Source organism: Rissa tridactyla, chromosome 7 (assembly GCF_028500815.1).
Source record: "Rissa tridactyla isolate bRisTri1 chromosome 7, bRisTri1.patW.cur.20221130, whole genome shotgun sequence".
Lineage (NCBI taxonomy): Eukaryota > Metazoa > Chordata > Aves > Charadriiformes > Laridae > Rissa > Rissa tridactyla.
Genome location: NC_071472.1, coordinates 14421159 through 14437745, shown reverse-complemented (window position 1 = coordinate 14437745; position 16587 = coordinate 14421159). Strand labels below are relative to the sequence as shown.

General features: G+C 37.4%; 1 protein-coding gene across 2 annotated transcripts in view; it reads left to right on the top strand.

The window, feature by feature from the left end:
* PTPN4 (protein tyrosine phosphatase non-receptor type 4) overlaps positions 1 to 16587 on the top strand; it is a 120637-nt gene that overhangs the window by 64372 nt on the left and 39678 nt on the right. For both annotated transcript variants that reach the window (XM_054210358.1, XM_054210359.1), the window contains exons 10-12: positions 870 to 958; positions 6924 to 6987; positions 13551 to 13723. In XM_054210358.1, coding sequence (XP_054066333.1) covers positions 870 to 958; positions 6924 to 6987; positions 13551 to 13723 — 326 coding nt within the window. The remainder of the gene's footprint in view (positions 1 to 869; positions 959 to 6923; positions 6988 to 13550; positions 13724 to 16587) is intronic.

Genomic DNA, 16587 nt, shown 5'->3' with positions numbered 1-16587 from the left:
GCTGCTAGCGAATGAGAAAAATGTACTTGTTGAATGTGCGTTTGGTGTTTAAGGATCTGATTAGGACAAAATTACAAATAATAATCATTATGTAATATGAACAGTTAATGTAAGGTGAGCGTACTATAATTTGATATAGTGTCAGCTTTATCTGGTAAAGCAAATAGCTCAAAGTCTTCACTCAAACGATCTTAACCTGTCAGTACAGCACTACCATTTCTGCAAAGCCTCTGAATATAATTATTTTTATTAAATGTTCTTGTCCTACTCCCCAAGGTTAGAGAACCTTGCAGTAGAATTCGAAATGTACCCCACTTCACTGGTCTCTGTATCCTGCTGTTGTTGCACGCATATTGAGAGATCTATAGCAGGTGTTTGATTAGAGTGCAAAGATATTTCAGGAGAAATGTACTGGTTAAATATGCTTACGATATTGTTTGTTTTAGAATCTCTGCTCTCTGTGTTCTGAGATTGCAATTTCCTTTCAGGTAGGAATTTAAGTTGCTGGTTGTTTTTAGTGTAGCTAACGTCAAGCCAGTCTATTAGTGCTGTAATTTGTAATAAACTGCTAGAATACTCTATATTTTATATTTCTTCGAAGTTGGTGGAAGACAGAAGATCTAACTTAAGAAATTAAAATTCTGTGGTAGCTTATAAAGAACTCGGAGCAAACATTCAGGCTTGTCCTAAATAGGAATGAATAATTTAATTCTTACATGTCTTATTAAAACACATTTCTTTCCATGTTAATTGAAATCTGTTTTACTATGGTATTTGTGTATTTAGAGAGAGAAGATGAGAATGAATATATATGAGGTTTCAAAGATATTTATATTTTTCTTGAAGTAATTTTCTGTTTTCTTTTAAAGGATCAGAGTAACAATGAAATAATGATTGGAGTGATGTCAGGTGGAATACTAATTTTCAAGAACAGAGTACGAATTAATACCTTTCAGTGGTAAGGACAGCTGTTTAAGCCAATGTCTTGTTTGGTATTTCAAAACATATTTTTACCGCTAACAGTGTCACATGCTTTAAAAAAGACTGAAACTTGGTTGTAGTTGCATGGGTAATTTTATGATGGGGTTTTGTCCTGTTCCGCATGCTGCGCTGTTAAATTATTGTGGTGCAAACTATAATGAATTTTAATACATTTTTTTTCTTCAGGAGTTTTTTAGCTTGCACTATGTTTAATTAACCAGGGCCAGTGTTACGGTCAAGCTCACAGTCTTTAAAGAGACAACTGAACATAAAATATTAACCTGGAAAGTGTTTGCTCTTATCTGTTTTGTCACATAAACTTAATTGGGCTGCATGTGTTGAATGTAATGTAGGTGTGGCACTTGAGGGTAACTGAGGTGGAGCGCTCAGGATATTGTCATCTCTTCATCTATAGATAACCATTTTCATGATAAGGATCAAAATCGTGCGTTTATTGCCAGTGAAGACTGAGGCAAAAAAGTCATTGAGCACTTCAGCCTCCTCCATATCCCAGGTGACCAGGTCTCCAGTTTCCTTCTGGAGAGGGCCCACATTTTCCCTTGTCTTCCTTTTAACACTGACATAGCTGCAGAAGCTTTTCTTGTTGCCCTTGATGTCCCTGTCCAGATTTAACTCTATCAGGTATTTAGCTTTCCTGCTCTGACAATTTCTCTGTATTCCTCCCAGGCTACCTGGCCTTGCTTCCACCCTCTATAGGCTTCCTTTTTGTGTCTGAATGTGTCCAGGAGCTTCTTGTTCATTGATGCAGGCCTCCTGGCATTTTTGCCTGACTACTTCTTGTTGGGATGCATCTCTCCTGAGCTTGGGGCAGGCGATCCTTGAATATTAACCGGCTTTCTTGGGCCCCCTCTTCCCTCCAGGGTTTTATCCCATGGTACTCTACCAAGCTGATCCCTCGAGAGACTGAAGTCTTCTCACCTGAAGTCCAGGGTAGCGAGCTCACCACCCTAAGGATCTTGAAATCCATCATCTCATGGTCATTTTCTCAGAATTCAAACTGATACGGGCAGCTGAAATCCTTGGGGTTTTGTTGTTTTCTGCTAGCACAGGGTAAGATCTATTATCTCTAATCAGTGACCGGTTTTCTCTTAGTAAGTTCTCTTGCAGAGATTCAAGATGTTTTGATGTTCAACCAGTCGTGATCTTCAACCCAATAAATTTTTGAGACATTCTGGTTTTCTGCGCTGAGCTTAGTCTCAAGTTTTATTGTAGGATGTTACGTATTCTGTGGTTTACCATGTTGAGAAACAGTTTGAATGGTCAAATTTTAGTAGATTTTTTGGAGAGAAAGTAAGCAAGCTATGACATAAGTGTTATCCACAGCCAGATACAATTGATCACGGTAAACATTTTGCCTGTAAGCATTCAAAGAAAAGTAAGTCTGAGGCAATTAAGGAGTATGTAAATTTTCAGTTTCCATGGTTAGCTGGGTAAATTAAAACCAGATCTTGCAATGATACATCTGGAACTACTGTACTAGTCAGTCAGACCTGTGTTTGTAATAGTGGCAAGTCCTAAGAAAGATACCCTTCATCTGGTAAGAGTTTTGAAGTGTTAGAGCCATTTCTGGGTTTAGGCTGCTTTATAAATGCAATGCTGTAATAATCAGGAAGGTTTCAATTCAGACTGTTTTATGGCTTTTTTTTTTTTGAAAACAGTTATAGTAGAAATAGGTTCTATAAAACACACCAGTAAATTACTGAGAACGTACAACGTAAGTCATAATGAAGCTACATGTCCCTGTTGGAAGCTAGAGGTTTCTGTGAGCTCTGCTTCATATTATTTGCATGCCAGGCATGCTGATCTGAACTCTTAGTGTGTGGGGGGTATGTGTGTGTAATTACCTAAACAGTTCTTCTTTGTATTCAACCATATCAGCTGACGTCAGGGATATTAATTTCTTCCAGTGAAGACTATAGTACTAACATAATTGATCTTTAAAAAAACCCAATACAGCTCACTAGTAGACGTATTGCGTTTCCTTTTTATCCAGTCATTCAGACTCTCCGGTGACACCAGTACTGATGCTTTTTCTTCTTCCTTCCGCTTATTCTTGCTCCTGTGAAACCGGAGCTGTGTAATGTCTTCCCAGTGCTTTATGGCTACAGTGAATGTTTAGATATCCCTTTTTTCGGTACTCCTGAGCAGAGTTTTGAGACAAGTGAGAGGATAGACATGCGTGTATGTGGGAAGAAATAAAGTTTTAACTATATTGCTCAGAGAAGAATCAAGTAAAATGTCTTTGCCCTCTCCCTCTTAATTTGATATGATATCTAAATTGCATATTATGAACTTTATGATCATGGGGAGAAATGAAACAGGAGGGAGCAAGGCAGGAATAAGGTAAAACAAAGGAGACTGCCTTTTATCCAGTGTGTCCTAACTTGCTTTTCCTGTACTGTGGGTAATTCCTCTTTTCCCCAAACGGTGCTACCAGACACAGAGAACTAGGAATCCAGGCAGCAGATCTTGCCCTTGAAGACCAAAGGAGAAGAAAATGGAGTACCTCAGTCTTTCCTTTGTTACTAGATCACCTGTTCAGCAGGGGAGACGCGCTTTCCTTTGCCTCTCTTTTGTGGTCAATGTACCCCTGGAAAGCTTTGTTGCCTTTCACATTCATTGCCAGTTGCAACTGCAGTTGCACTTCGGATTTCCTAGTTTTATTCCTGAACGCCTAGGTAGTACTTCTGTGTTCCTCCTTGGCCATCTGATCCTGCGTCCACATCCTGTATACTTCCTTTTGTGTTTGAGCTCAGTCAGCAGTTCCGAGTTCATCCAAGTTGGCCTCCTCCCATGCTTGCATGTTTTCTAGCACATGAGGGTTTTTCTGGATTGAGAAGATTGTCCTTTAAGATCGGCCATCTCTCCCCAGTTCCTGTGCCCCAAAAGGCAGCTTCCAAGGGATTTTGCCTGCCAGAGCCTGAATCAAGCTGGAGTTTCTTCTGAACTCCAGGGTTGTTTCGTCTGCTGTATCCCTCCTCGCTTCCCTCGGGATCTTTAGCTTCACCATCTCACAGCTGCTGGAGCCAAGTTTGTCTTTGACTACTAAATCTGGATAGTCCTTCCTTGTTTGTGAGTTGTGCTACCAAGAGCATCTTCCCTAGTCCAGAACCTGTGTCAAAGAAGTCTTGGTCAAGAAATTTGCTGGATTGCTTGTGTCCTGCCTTATCACCATACTGGCAAGGGTTGGGGCGATAAAGTTCTTAGTGAGAACCAGTGCTTGATATCATGAGACTCCTCCGTGTGTTTGAGCACAGTCCTCGCTTTAGACTGGGACTTTTAAGTATTTCTTCATTTAAAAAGATACATCTTATGCTTTAGGACGTCTGAGATGAGTGGAGACTGGAAAATCATACCACAAAAATATTACTGGTGCCTGCCTGTTCTTACCCTTTTCCTTGAATATGCACCATTGCCGACAGTCAGAGAAAGGAAACATAGGCAGACATGCCTTTTGCTTTGGCCGAGTATGGATATTCTTATTTAATGACTAGCGGGGTATTAGCTGTGCATATGAACGCTCTTATCTGCTGTATTTTTTTAAAATAGCTGAGATTCAGCTTTGCTGAGTCATTTCTTTGTACTTGAATGGTGGCTCTTATGGGTTGAGTTAGACTTTATTGGCTAATATTACAGTTTTGAGTCTGTTCCAAGTGGTTTCAGGCTTAAGAGGCAGCTGACCTCACTCTGCCTATATTATGGGGTGAGCTTAAAAAACAGCGTGTACAGCTTTCATCCTCATCATTCTCCTTGAGTCTGTAAATCACCAAAGGCAGTAATTTTTTAGCAGAAGAGGGGAAAAAAGAGTAAAAGGTAGTAGAATGTTTTTATAAATGGAATAATTTAATTTATTTTCAGGTTTTCTGTTGGCATGCTAAGCAAATCTGATATGTTGTTGAGTGCATGCAGTTCTGTTATAGAAAAGGTGTATATTAAATTGTTCTTTTAATTGCCCTATACCCCAAAATTTTGGAAAATTAATGATAACATGCTTCTGGTTAACTGCAACCTAAATAGTCCAATACAACTTTTTTCTGTTTTTTTTCCACAGTCAGAGTGCTATAATCAGTAGTGTCTATCCCTTCCAACAAATTTAGGACCCATCCCTAATTATTCTTAAGCAATTGTTTGTCACAGGAGGTGCTAAGAAAATTGCTGCATTGCCAGTGGAATAATTTGATTTCAGTAGATAACTTGTAGCCCCCTTTATAGTTTCTGATCCTTGAGAAACTAACTTCAACAGCAACAATTTGTTAATTGAATTGGAAAAAAATAAAACTGGACGGTTATAACAGTTGTCTTCTTTTTTCTTTTTCCTTTTTTTTTTGTAACTAATGGCAAAGCTAGGAAAGAAAAAGGAAATGGGAAAAGATTTAAGTAAGCATAATTTAAAGGCTAATATTCACAAACTGCATTTGTTATTTGAGATAGGAACTCTCTCAACAAATTAAGACATCCGAGTTAGGTTCCTGCTCTGAATAATCCCCTGGAGAAAAATGTCTCCATTTGATTTAGTTAAGATAATTTCTATATATAGATATCCAATTTAGGTGTCTGTTAATGTTCTGCTTCTCATCCTTCATAGTCTACAGGGTTTTTTATTCAACAAGGGAATTCATATACAAGTAGTAATCCCAGTCACTACTGAGGTCCCTGTATATTCTTCATGAATAAGCTTATCTCAAAAATTGTAGCACTGTCTTCACTGATGTGTTTTTTTTTCTTTGTTTTGGGGTTTTTGTTATGTTTTCTTGTTGTTTTAGGTTTGTTTGTTGCTTTTTCTTTCTTTCTTTCTTTCTTTCATGGCTTTACCAAACCAATATAATAACTCAAAGTACAGGGACCATCAGAGATGACAGTTCAGATTAGTAAGGGTGCTCTGTATAAACATGCTGTGTAAAAGGTTGACTGTAACCCCTGAAGAGTTCACTGTGTAATTTCCTGCAAGTTAACTATGTGATCTAGATACTCTTTTGCTTTGAGTTTCATAATGGTCAGCGAAATCTCCTTTGAGTGGGACAGCATTTGCATTTAGTGTTCTATAGTTTGCAGTATCATATCAGTTGTTCCTTTTCAACGTCATAGAAGTTACTCGTTTTTTTTCTTGTTACAATTGTAAACTTGCTTTTATTCTTGACCAAAATAGTACTCCTGGATATTTAATAAAGATGTGTACTATCCTAATACTGCATTTCTTTGAAAAAGTATATAATTAGATTTTGATGGGAACATGGCCTGTCTTTTCCCAGTTAGCATAACTAGTGTTGCAGTGACCATGCAAAATTGCCTGGAATTACTGCCAGCATCTCGTATGTTTATAGATAACCTGCAAGATGAAAAGATCTGTAGGCTGATTTTTCTCTGTCATGTGATATTTTAAAATGTTTTTTTTTCCTCCTTGCAGTGTGATGATTTTTTTTTTGGGTTTATAGCTGTTTTAGCTAACAGGCTTTTAGCTGTTTTACTAAAACAAATTCTGGTTTTATTTAAAGACATGTAAGAACATAGAGAAAGAATGTCTTTCAGGAATCAGGTGAAGTTCAAAGTATTTTTTGATACTCTAAGGGATAATGAAAGCGGTCTTTGAAAAGACCAGCCATTCTGGTTGGAATGACCTGGGGATAGACTAGCTCTTTGGACTTTGGAACTGGGGAAAGATACCTAAATTAGCAACTGCTGTGCGTTCAGGACGGAAACAAGTGAATTTGGTAGATAACATAAATATATGGCTTATAAATGTCAAATTATACAAGCTATTTTGTATAATCTTTGCTATCTTAATTTTTGTGTATGGAAATTTCATGGAAATGAAATTAAAACTGTTCTCTCTAGAAAGTATATGTTCAGTAGGTGTATTTAAGCCTTTAACCCTGATGCAGTGTATTAAGTGTTTAAATATTGTGATTTTATTTTTCATTTAGGTTGAAGATTGTAAAAATTTCTTTTAAGTGCAAACAGTTTTTTATTCAACTTAGGAAAGAATTGGTGAGTACTGTCTTAAATTTCACCTCAAAAAATGCGAGCAATGAATTTCTCCATACTGCACGTCTGCATTGTACTGACTGATATTATGTTGATTCTTGCCTTTATCTGCAATTAAAAGTCCAGTTTCACCAACATTCTGGCTATTTCAGTTCTCAAATGGGCCATTACATTGTGCTTTTTTATTTGATTTGCCTTATATTTTAAATACATTTAGTTCTACATTCGTGGGCAGGAAATATAACCTGCTTATATAAGAAAAAATGTTGAACAGATTGAAAATAAATCAATATTAAATTTAAATTTCAGAAGAAACCAAATTAAAATTAAAGGTAATGCTTAATGCTGCTTCAGTTGTATATGTGCTTTTAAGTAAATGTTTGATTAAAACATGCTGATTTATATTATTCAGATGTAGCAATACAAGTTGGCTTTATTACTGATATTTAAGCAGATGAGATAAGAATGTCTTTGCAGTTTTAAAATTACATATGTTAATTTTTTATGCCTATTTCTAAATTTGTTGGGGAAAAAATCGAAGCTTTCTGTGAAGAATGTGTATGTTTCACTGCTTGTGGTGTGTGTTTGGTACCCTGTAAGGCACCATAGGACCACTGCACGTTTATTTAATTATTTAGTATTTATTTAATTCAGCAAGAAATGGATTGTTCTGTGTCTCCAAGAGATTATTCTAAACCCATCACAGACATATGATGGAGACACTGGGGAAAGATGGAGGAATTAATTTAAAATATGACTATATGATTTAACTCATCAGATTGGTTAAAAGGTTTTGTGCGGTTCTTACCGCTGAAAGGATTTGGAGACCTGAAATGCAGAGTTACTGACAAGATAAAAAAGATGGATTCCAGGCAGAAATGCATCCTGAGTACTATAGAACTAGTCTAGATTTAGAGATAGTGTGGTTAAACAAGAAAAATAAAAGGAGGAAACACCTGTTGCGTCAGATCAGGCAAATGGCTGGTGACTAGTACTAGTACTGAAAACAGGAGTCAAACTCTGTATCTTCAAAGCAGATCCTTTAAAATGAGGCCCAGGAGTTTGCAGTTTTCCCAAATGGAACTACCTGACCACATGCAGACACTGGGTTGTGTATTAGTTGACAGCAGAAGTTTTAACCCTGGGTGCTCGGAGCAGTGTGAGTAGCTATCAGTTCAGAAGTAGGGTAACAGGAGTTAGAGGATTTGGGAGTAATTATGTGTAGAAAGAAATTAACTTTGGCTATTACATGAAATAAACAGGAGTATCTGTCAACATGAGCAGACATCATGCACTGTGAGCAGAAAAATGGTAATGATACAAAAAAGGGAAGGGAATATTTCATTGTCGTGACACACGTATTTCTTAAATACCCCACAGGAGCTATAGACTAGTGCTCAACCACAAACTGATCTCTGACAGCCCAGGGGTCAAATTTTGTTTTCATACCAGTGTGTCTAACTTCCGTTACAATTGCAGGCATGTTCTATGTAGATCTGAGATGAGAATTTGGATTTTTATTTGGAATTCAGAAATTATGAACTGGAGTTGTTTTTTAAATCAGAACTTGACGAAAAGGCTGTAATAGCAGAGTTCGGGACCTTGAAGATTGAGATACCTAGATATAACATTGGATTGGGTGCTGTACTTGAGTGTTTTCTCTATTTTCTGCAGAAAAAAATAATCTGCATATAGTTAAAGGTAGTATAACGATAGCTTTCTCACCTTGTTTTTTTTCCTGTTGCTTTTTAATACTCTGCATATTGTTACTTGTATCAGAATGTAGTATACGTAGCTAATGTAATTTCTCTTCTGAGACATCTTATCCAAGCCAAGAAATTAAAAAGCCTTGTACTGTTTTTCTTTAAACTCTATGTATCAGATGAAAAATGATGGCAAGAACTTCATTTTCATTCATTCCAAGTCATGAATATCTTAAGATCAAAGCTCAAATTTGGCTTCCAAAGAAGGCATACTTAAACTAATTTTTTAATCAAACCTAATATTTAAATTATTTCCAGAGTTACTTTCCCTGAGTAGACTCGTAGGATACGATTCATCTCACCTATATTCAGCTTCGGTTAGGTTAAAAGAACATATTTTCTGTTTCATGATACTTGGTTAACGAAAGCTAATAATTAGACTTCCTTTATAGTAACTAGACACATGCAAAGGGTGAAACATCTTGCATGAATTGGCAGTACGTTTTAGGATGGAGTAAGTTGCTCTTTGGTGGTATATGCTTACTTTTGCTTTCACTCCCATTAATGACAAAAGGAGCCTCAATGGCACTTTTTAGGCAGCAGAAACTAGGTGAAGTGACTCAGTGATTGCATATTTGGTATGTAAAATATCTCTGGTCTAGTGCTTTGAGTGTGTATTTAAAAGCACCAATTTATGATATGGTAGCGAAAATACATTCACGCTATGCTGATGATGTGTTTCAAAGCCATGTGTAAATATATAACGAATTGTACAGCTGAGTAACCGTATTTGTTTGGATGCAAAGCTGAGTTCCTATGGGATATTAAATTAGTGGACTTGGGAGAGGGATTTTCCAGTGTATTTATTTTTTCCAAGATGGGCTATATATGCTTTTAAGTAGTCCTGAACAGATATTTTTCAAATACAACTAATGAGTGTTGAGAGCTTTTAATTGCAACTGTCCTCAAAAGTGCAAATGCCTTATCTTTTAATCGCCTATTAAATTTATTCCTTTACTTGGCATTGCTTAGAGGCATCAACATAAGTGAAGAATTATTTGTGTACTTTCAATAGATTATATCTGTGTTTAAATAAATCACTTAAAGGAAGTCAGATGAAGCAGTTTAAAGTCAGTCATTTCCCACTGGCAGCATAATATAATCTTGAATGGAAGCTGGTTGTGTATTCTGACAATTATGCAGCTGGAGCACACATCCACTGGAGTAGATTTTCTTTCCATTGTTTCTTTATGATTTTGTGGGGGGAAAATAATGTTATGTGCATGACTTCTTCATCCGACATTAGAAGCCCCCTGAGCCGTAACTTCAATGGCAGGTTTTTTTCACTATATTTTTTTTTTTATTCTGCCTGTTTCATGTGCTGCTTCCCTTATGTGCTTTGAAGCTGTTTGAGGAATAATTCAGTAGTTTCGTTTTTCTAGATGTTTCCCTAAACTTCTCTGGTTTTAGTTAGTTGAACCCTTGGCTGTTGTAATGTCAATAGCATCAAACTCTTAATACTGTCCAGCATACTTCAGTGGTCTTGATTCTTCAACAGCCAAATAAGTTGTTCAGCATGTTCTTTTGCTCTTTTAGAGTCCAGATGTCCGCTGAAAAATTACTTGAGTCTGTAACAAAACGATATCATAGGTTTTGTCCATGACCAGGACCTGGTTTCTGTGAGTGGCCAAAATGAATTTTATTTTTTTTATTATAGATTATATATCTGAAGTTTGTGCTTTGAATTTTTTGTTCTTACTGACTTCCAGAAAGATCTTGGGCTAGAATGACAAGGTGATACATGGCTTTATCTGCCTAGAGTACATACTTGATCTTAAGTAACACTGGCGTTCATTAGATGCTTAGGTGTTTGTTGCCCGATCCTACTGAAGTTTCTGCTGTTGTTTTTTTGCGGGAAGAGCAGATACTCTTGGCACAATCTGTGTTGCATTTAAGCTTTCACAGGACTTTTGTCCACTATTTGTGGAATATTTTGAGTCTCTGGAGCATCCGCCGCTTACAAAGCGCAAGTCTTTTTGTCTCTGTCAGAGATGGGGGTAGGGAATTTTTGCTTTGTTCTGGGATTTTTCTTTGTTTAGGAAAAGAGAGAGAGACCCAGTGGAGAATATGTTTTTCAACCCAGTTTCTCTGGGTGCAAGAGATCTGCTCTGAAGTCCCTGTTTCAAGTCAGGTAAAGGTGGGTGTGAATGAATGTCCCCACCCAAGGTGAATGTTCAAAGGCTGAGCTGTTGTATGCGAGAGGGCCACCAATATCCATTCAGCTTTATTTGTTTGGGTTTTTGTCCTTTTAATAAAAGGAAATACAAACATGAATTAGACTTTACTTTGCTCTATCCCTCCAGTGTTTCTTGGATTCTGTAGGTAGCCTGCAACATAGTGTACATTTGTAAGGTTAGGATTTAAATTAACTTACATGGTGGTATGTGGCTTACCTGTAGTTTCACACTTGGGCCCTGAGCCTCATCGCCTGTATTGCATTCTGGCTGCTTCACTCTTCTCCCCCTCCACAGCAAACAGACTGTTTTCCTCTCTCTAATAGGAACCATGGACACAATTAGTAAGATAGTCATTTCAGAGCAGAATCCAACTGTGGCTCCCTGACACGGTCTTCTCACACTGTCTCAACAGACCTAAAACCCTGAAATACCTGTATGTGACTGTCATACGGCATGTCACTGAGCATTCGGCATCTTCCTGGAGCCTTGTGCTATAAAAACATTCTTGTAGGCTGCAGTATAACCATCCTGTTATTTTATGTGCTTTTGGCTGAAGTATTACAAATGTTGCCGTGGGGTCTTACGCTGAGCTTACATTGATTCAAGCCTACTATTTTCAGGAAAAACAGGGGCAATCTTATTTTAAATCCAGCTACCAGACAGCAGCAGAACCAGGGTTTGCACCCCAGAGTCACTAGCGAAGATGAATTTCAAGGGCCCAACTTACGTTTGGACATTACAGAACCTGCAAGGATGGATAGGAAAAGGATGGGTGCACTTAGGAGCCAGTATCTTATACTCTTCTTTACCTTAAAGATTGATTCTTAGCTCTAATTGAGATGAAGGGTAGAGTTTGAGGATCAGTTCACTCTGCACTGCAATGAAAGCCTTAAAGGCTATGAATAGAACTATTGTTAAGGTACCTTTAAAGCTGTAACACACCAAGTTCCTGTGAAAGTGCTGTTTCGCATTACAATTAAGCTGATCTAGCTGCAGCTCCTTCATGCAGTACCAGCTCCTCCTTCATGCTTCATGCCTGATCTAGTGATCAGATGGTGGCATGAGAATCAGATCAGCTCATTCTCTGGAATACAAACTAGGGGAAACAGCAGGGTGTTTTTTTTTTCCACACCAACCCATAATATAATGCTTTGAGTGACATGAAAATGCATGATCATCAGCTCATACAACTTGTCAAACTCTTTTCCAACAGTATAAAAGGCTGATAGAGTATTAAAGTTTGCTACATCATGAGAACTTTTTTGCTGGAATCTAAAATCTTAGCTGGTTTGTCCTTTACTGGATCCAGATGAGGCAGTTTGTAATTTTACATAGTTGCTCTCTTGCAGAATATTAATGTATCTTGTTTATGTTATTGTACATTTACATTCTTGATAAAGCCTTTTTTAACTGAATAAGTAATGGGCTTAGTTTCTGTTACCTTGTTTGTGATTTTTAATTTTTAAGTACTTCTGTTAACACGTCTAGAAAATACAGGGAACAGTTGGCAATACTTGAAAATTAGGAGAGACAAGTAATTTTTGTAAATGGAAGTAAAACACCAAGTTTTAGTTTCTTGCGTATAATTTCTTGAATTTCATCAATACATACTCAGAATTTGCTGTTTACTTTTAAATCCATTTTGTTCTTTACCCTAAATTTGCCTTGTGGATGAAAACACAGTGTTGTTCTTAGCCATTAGTCACGATGACTTCCCAAATACAACACTGAGATAAGAGTTGCAGGTCTGTGCCCCAGTATCTCAGGGCATGCTCTAGTGGCAGAGGTTGTAGGGGTTTGGGGTTTTTTTTTGTGTGTGTATGGTTGGACTCGATGATCTCAAAGGTCCTTTCCAACCATGAAGATTCTATGATCTCAGCAGATCTAAAAATGAGCAGGCCAGCAAAAGCTTAACTTGGAAAAGGAATTTACTACTGAGTGAAAACAGTTAGGTTGTGCTAAGCGCTAAATGTTGTGGAGGATGTAGTACTGTAAAAAGAAAGCAGAGTGCTGATGATGTTTCTGACCTACAAAGGTTGTAATCAAGCTCCCTCAACAGGCAGAATAGCTTAGCTTGCTTTGCAATTTTGCTGCTTTCTTTCACCAGGAACCTAATTAATCATTTAGAAGTAGGTACATCAGTTGCTCTTGAGATCAATACCTGTTCCCAATCTCTAATTGGCACATGTGCATGACAATTCCTTGTCTTAATTGTAATCTTGAAACAGGGAAGCATGATGTCTTTGAGTTCTCAAATTGCAGAAATTTTTTAGTGTAGTTTGGGTCCTACCTTTTGGGACCATTTCTTCCCATCTAGACTTGTTTCAATATTACTAAACAGACTGTTAACCTTTAAGCAGGCTCATTTGGGGACAAAAAAAAAAAAAAGGAAAAAAATCTTTAAAGAAAATTTCGAGGTATTTTAAAAGGGTTTATAATACATAAATTTAATGTAAAATTAGAGAACCAGTTCTAAAAGCATAATTTAAAAAAAAAAAAAAAAAAAACAAAACAAAAAAAACCAACAAACGACCAACCCCAAAGCTAACAGTATTTTTCTTAATTTCAGAATTACCTGGGAATAATTTTTGTCTGAAATACATTTATTTTTTTTTCTTATTTTTAGCATGAATCTAGAGAAACATTACTGGGATTCAATATGGTGAATTACCGTGCATGTAAGAATTTGTGGAAAGCTTGTGTTGAACATCACACGTTCTTCCGTTTGGACAGACCACTCCCCCCTCAGAAGAACTTTTTTGCACATTATTTCACTTTGGGTTCCAAGTTCCGGTACTGGTAAGTGCTGATTTGAAATGTATGGGAACGAACATAAGAGAACAGGCAACTCATCAATAACCATAGGGAATTTAGAATCTATATTAAAAGATGCCATAATACAAATAGCTTGTGAATCCTGCATCTGTTCCCCTCCCCTGTTGACCAAAGTTTCAAATGTTGTCAGTAATTTTCTAGGATATCTTGGACATATAATTAATGAATTATTCACGGTCATTATTGAGCTAGTACTCTGAGATTGTCTCACAGGCTGGATGTCTTTGCCTGCTTACCTGCTGCATTATGTTTATCTTCAAAACGTTGTCTCAGAACTTCAAAGTATTTGGCCTGGTGTTTTTGAAAACTGATGGATCTCAGATCTTGTGTGCAGCTACAGCAACAAAACAGACCTAAATAAAGATCAAATAGAAATCAATGAAACGAAGCTTGTACAAGTATAAAGCCCACTTAAGCTAGATGCATACAAATAGGCAACTAGGTGGAGACAGAAGACATACATGCTCTGCACCAAAACCAGAAGTTTAGAAAATATGGATGAAATTAAGTCCATAACTTTTAAGAATAAACTTGACATAATAGGCAAAAATCTTGAAGGTGCAAAGAATCCTGTGGAATAACTATAATCCCCAAGTATAATTTCTGTTCTAATGATGGAGCGGGTGGTGCTGCTTTTTAAAGTGTTTTATGCTTTTCATAAAAAAACCCCAAACTTCTTAGTTAAGTAACTGAGTTAACTGTCTCTGCAAGTAATGCAGAATGCTGATGGTTTAAATCATGCCTGGAGTAGAGAATAATGGAGCTACTACTAATCAGCTGTCTAGAATGGCAACAGTGTCTGTGACGTACAAAGAGAGATGGTGAAAAGCTAGAAAACACAATAACAGACTATTTCTGTTACACTTGTGAATTGCATAAATGTATAAAGAGGAAAGTAATTCAGTGGCTCAATTTTTATACCATCTGGTTTTTTTGACCAGTGTTCACAGCACCCATTTGAGAAACAGCATTCTGTGATCTTGATCAGTGTTTGAAACTTGCTTCAATGTTATTATAGTGAATTTGAGGGAGCTTTTTCATTTCTGTAAAGATTTTGAATTTGAATCATTGTGGTTACTATTACAGAATAGCTGTTTGATGATGACATTCAACTTATGTTAATGTAAGATGAAAAAGGGAAACTGCATAAAAATGAAGAAGGTCATTAAAGTTAATGAAGCAGCCAAAAGGCTAGAATTTCTGCAAGTAGTTTGAGAGTTGTTTAAAGGCAGCATAATAGTAGTATCATGACACACAAGGAGAGGTTAAGGGCACTGGGTTTGTTTAATCTGGTGAAGAGGAAGCTCAGGGGGAATTCAGTGGCAAGCCTAAAGCTATTCAGGGGCAGTTTCAAAAATGATGGAGCCAAACTTGCGCTGGCAATGGCAGGTAATAGAACAAGGGTCAAGAGCCACAAATTTCACCTTGAAGATTCTAGCTGGATACCAGGAAAAGTTTGGGGGGTTTTGTTTTTCTAGAAGGGCAGTGCCTTACTGGAACAAGTTAGCCAGAGAGGTTGTGGGATCTCTGTTTTTGGAGGCTTTCAAAACTGGGCTAAACAAAGCCATGGACAGACACGACTTAGTGTTAGCAGGAGATTGGACTAGAGACTTCTAGCCAACATTTCTATGAGTAAAACGAACTAATAAAATACTAAACTGCCAGGGCTAGACAGAATTATCGCCAGTTCTGAAAAAATCAGAGACATTAAATTGTTGAACTATTAAGAGTTATGCAGTCTGTTATTTTCGTCGGCCTAAAAGATTCTAATGCAGCAAATTTTAAAGTAAGATCTTTTTTAACAAACAAACAAACAAAAACCTTCCAAGGAGGGATCAAGAAGACTACGGATGAGAAAATCTGACTTCTGTACGCAGTTTTTGGATTTTCAAAGTTCACCAAACACTTATTAGAGAAGTTAAACTGCCCAAATATGATGAATTCTATTGTGTATTAGCAACTATTTTAACCAGATGGGAAACAAGTAGGGCCGTTCTTCACAACAAAGGTTACCACTGAAGTGATACAGGCTTTTGTAGTAAAAGCTGAAGTTGGCTGGAGAAAGTTTCGGTGGTATGTCGCAATGACGAGTGAGTAGGCAATAAAATGGTAGATCAAGTGCTGTGTCCAAAAATGCAAAATAATCTACACAGGGAGAGAGGAGGAACATAAATAAGTTATCACTGCCTTGGAGCTTTGTAGTTAGTTCTCTGAAAAAGTTAAATCAATTATTAGTAGCCATTAGAGAAAGGCAAATAAAATGTTAGAGTTATTGGAAAGAAATAAAGGAAATATAGATGACTTACTGCTTGTCAGAGTTAAAAATGTGTAACTCCAGGAAGTTAGCAGGCAGCAGGTTTGAAAAGAGATTTCTTAGAATTGCAGCATGGTAGAAGTTGGAAGGCAGGTCTGGACACTTGTCCAATGCCCTGTTCAAACTGGGTCCACTATAGCAGGCTGCCTAGGACTGTGTCCAGCCAGGTCTTGAGTGTCCCCAAGGATGGAGACCGTCCACTATCTCTGAGCAACCTGATGCAGTGTTTGACCACCTTCACAGTAAAAAAGATTCCTTGTTTTGTGTGGGGTTTTTTGTTGTTGTTTTCCCCTCACTCTGTTTAAGTAGGATATCTCATCTTTCAGTTTGTGCCCATTGCTTCTTTTCCTGTCTCTGGGCTGCCTTGAGAAGAGTCTGGCTGTCTTTTTTGCTTCTCCCTTCAGGCATTTATACCCACTTATTTGATCCCCCTGAGCCTTCTCTCCCTAAGGCTGAACAGTCCCTGCTCTCTCAGTCTCTCCTCCTATGCCAGATGCTGCAGACCCTTAATTAC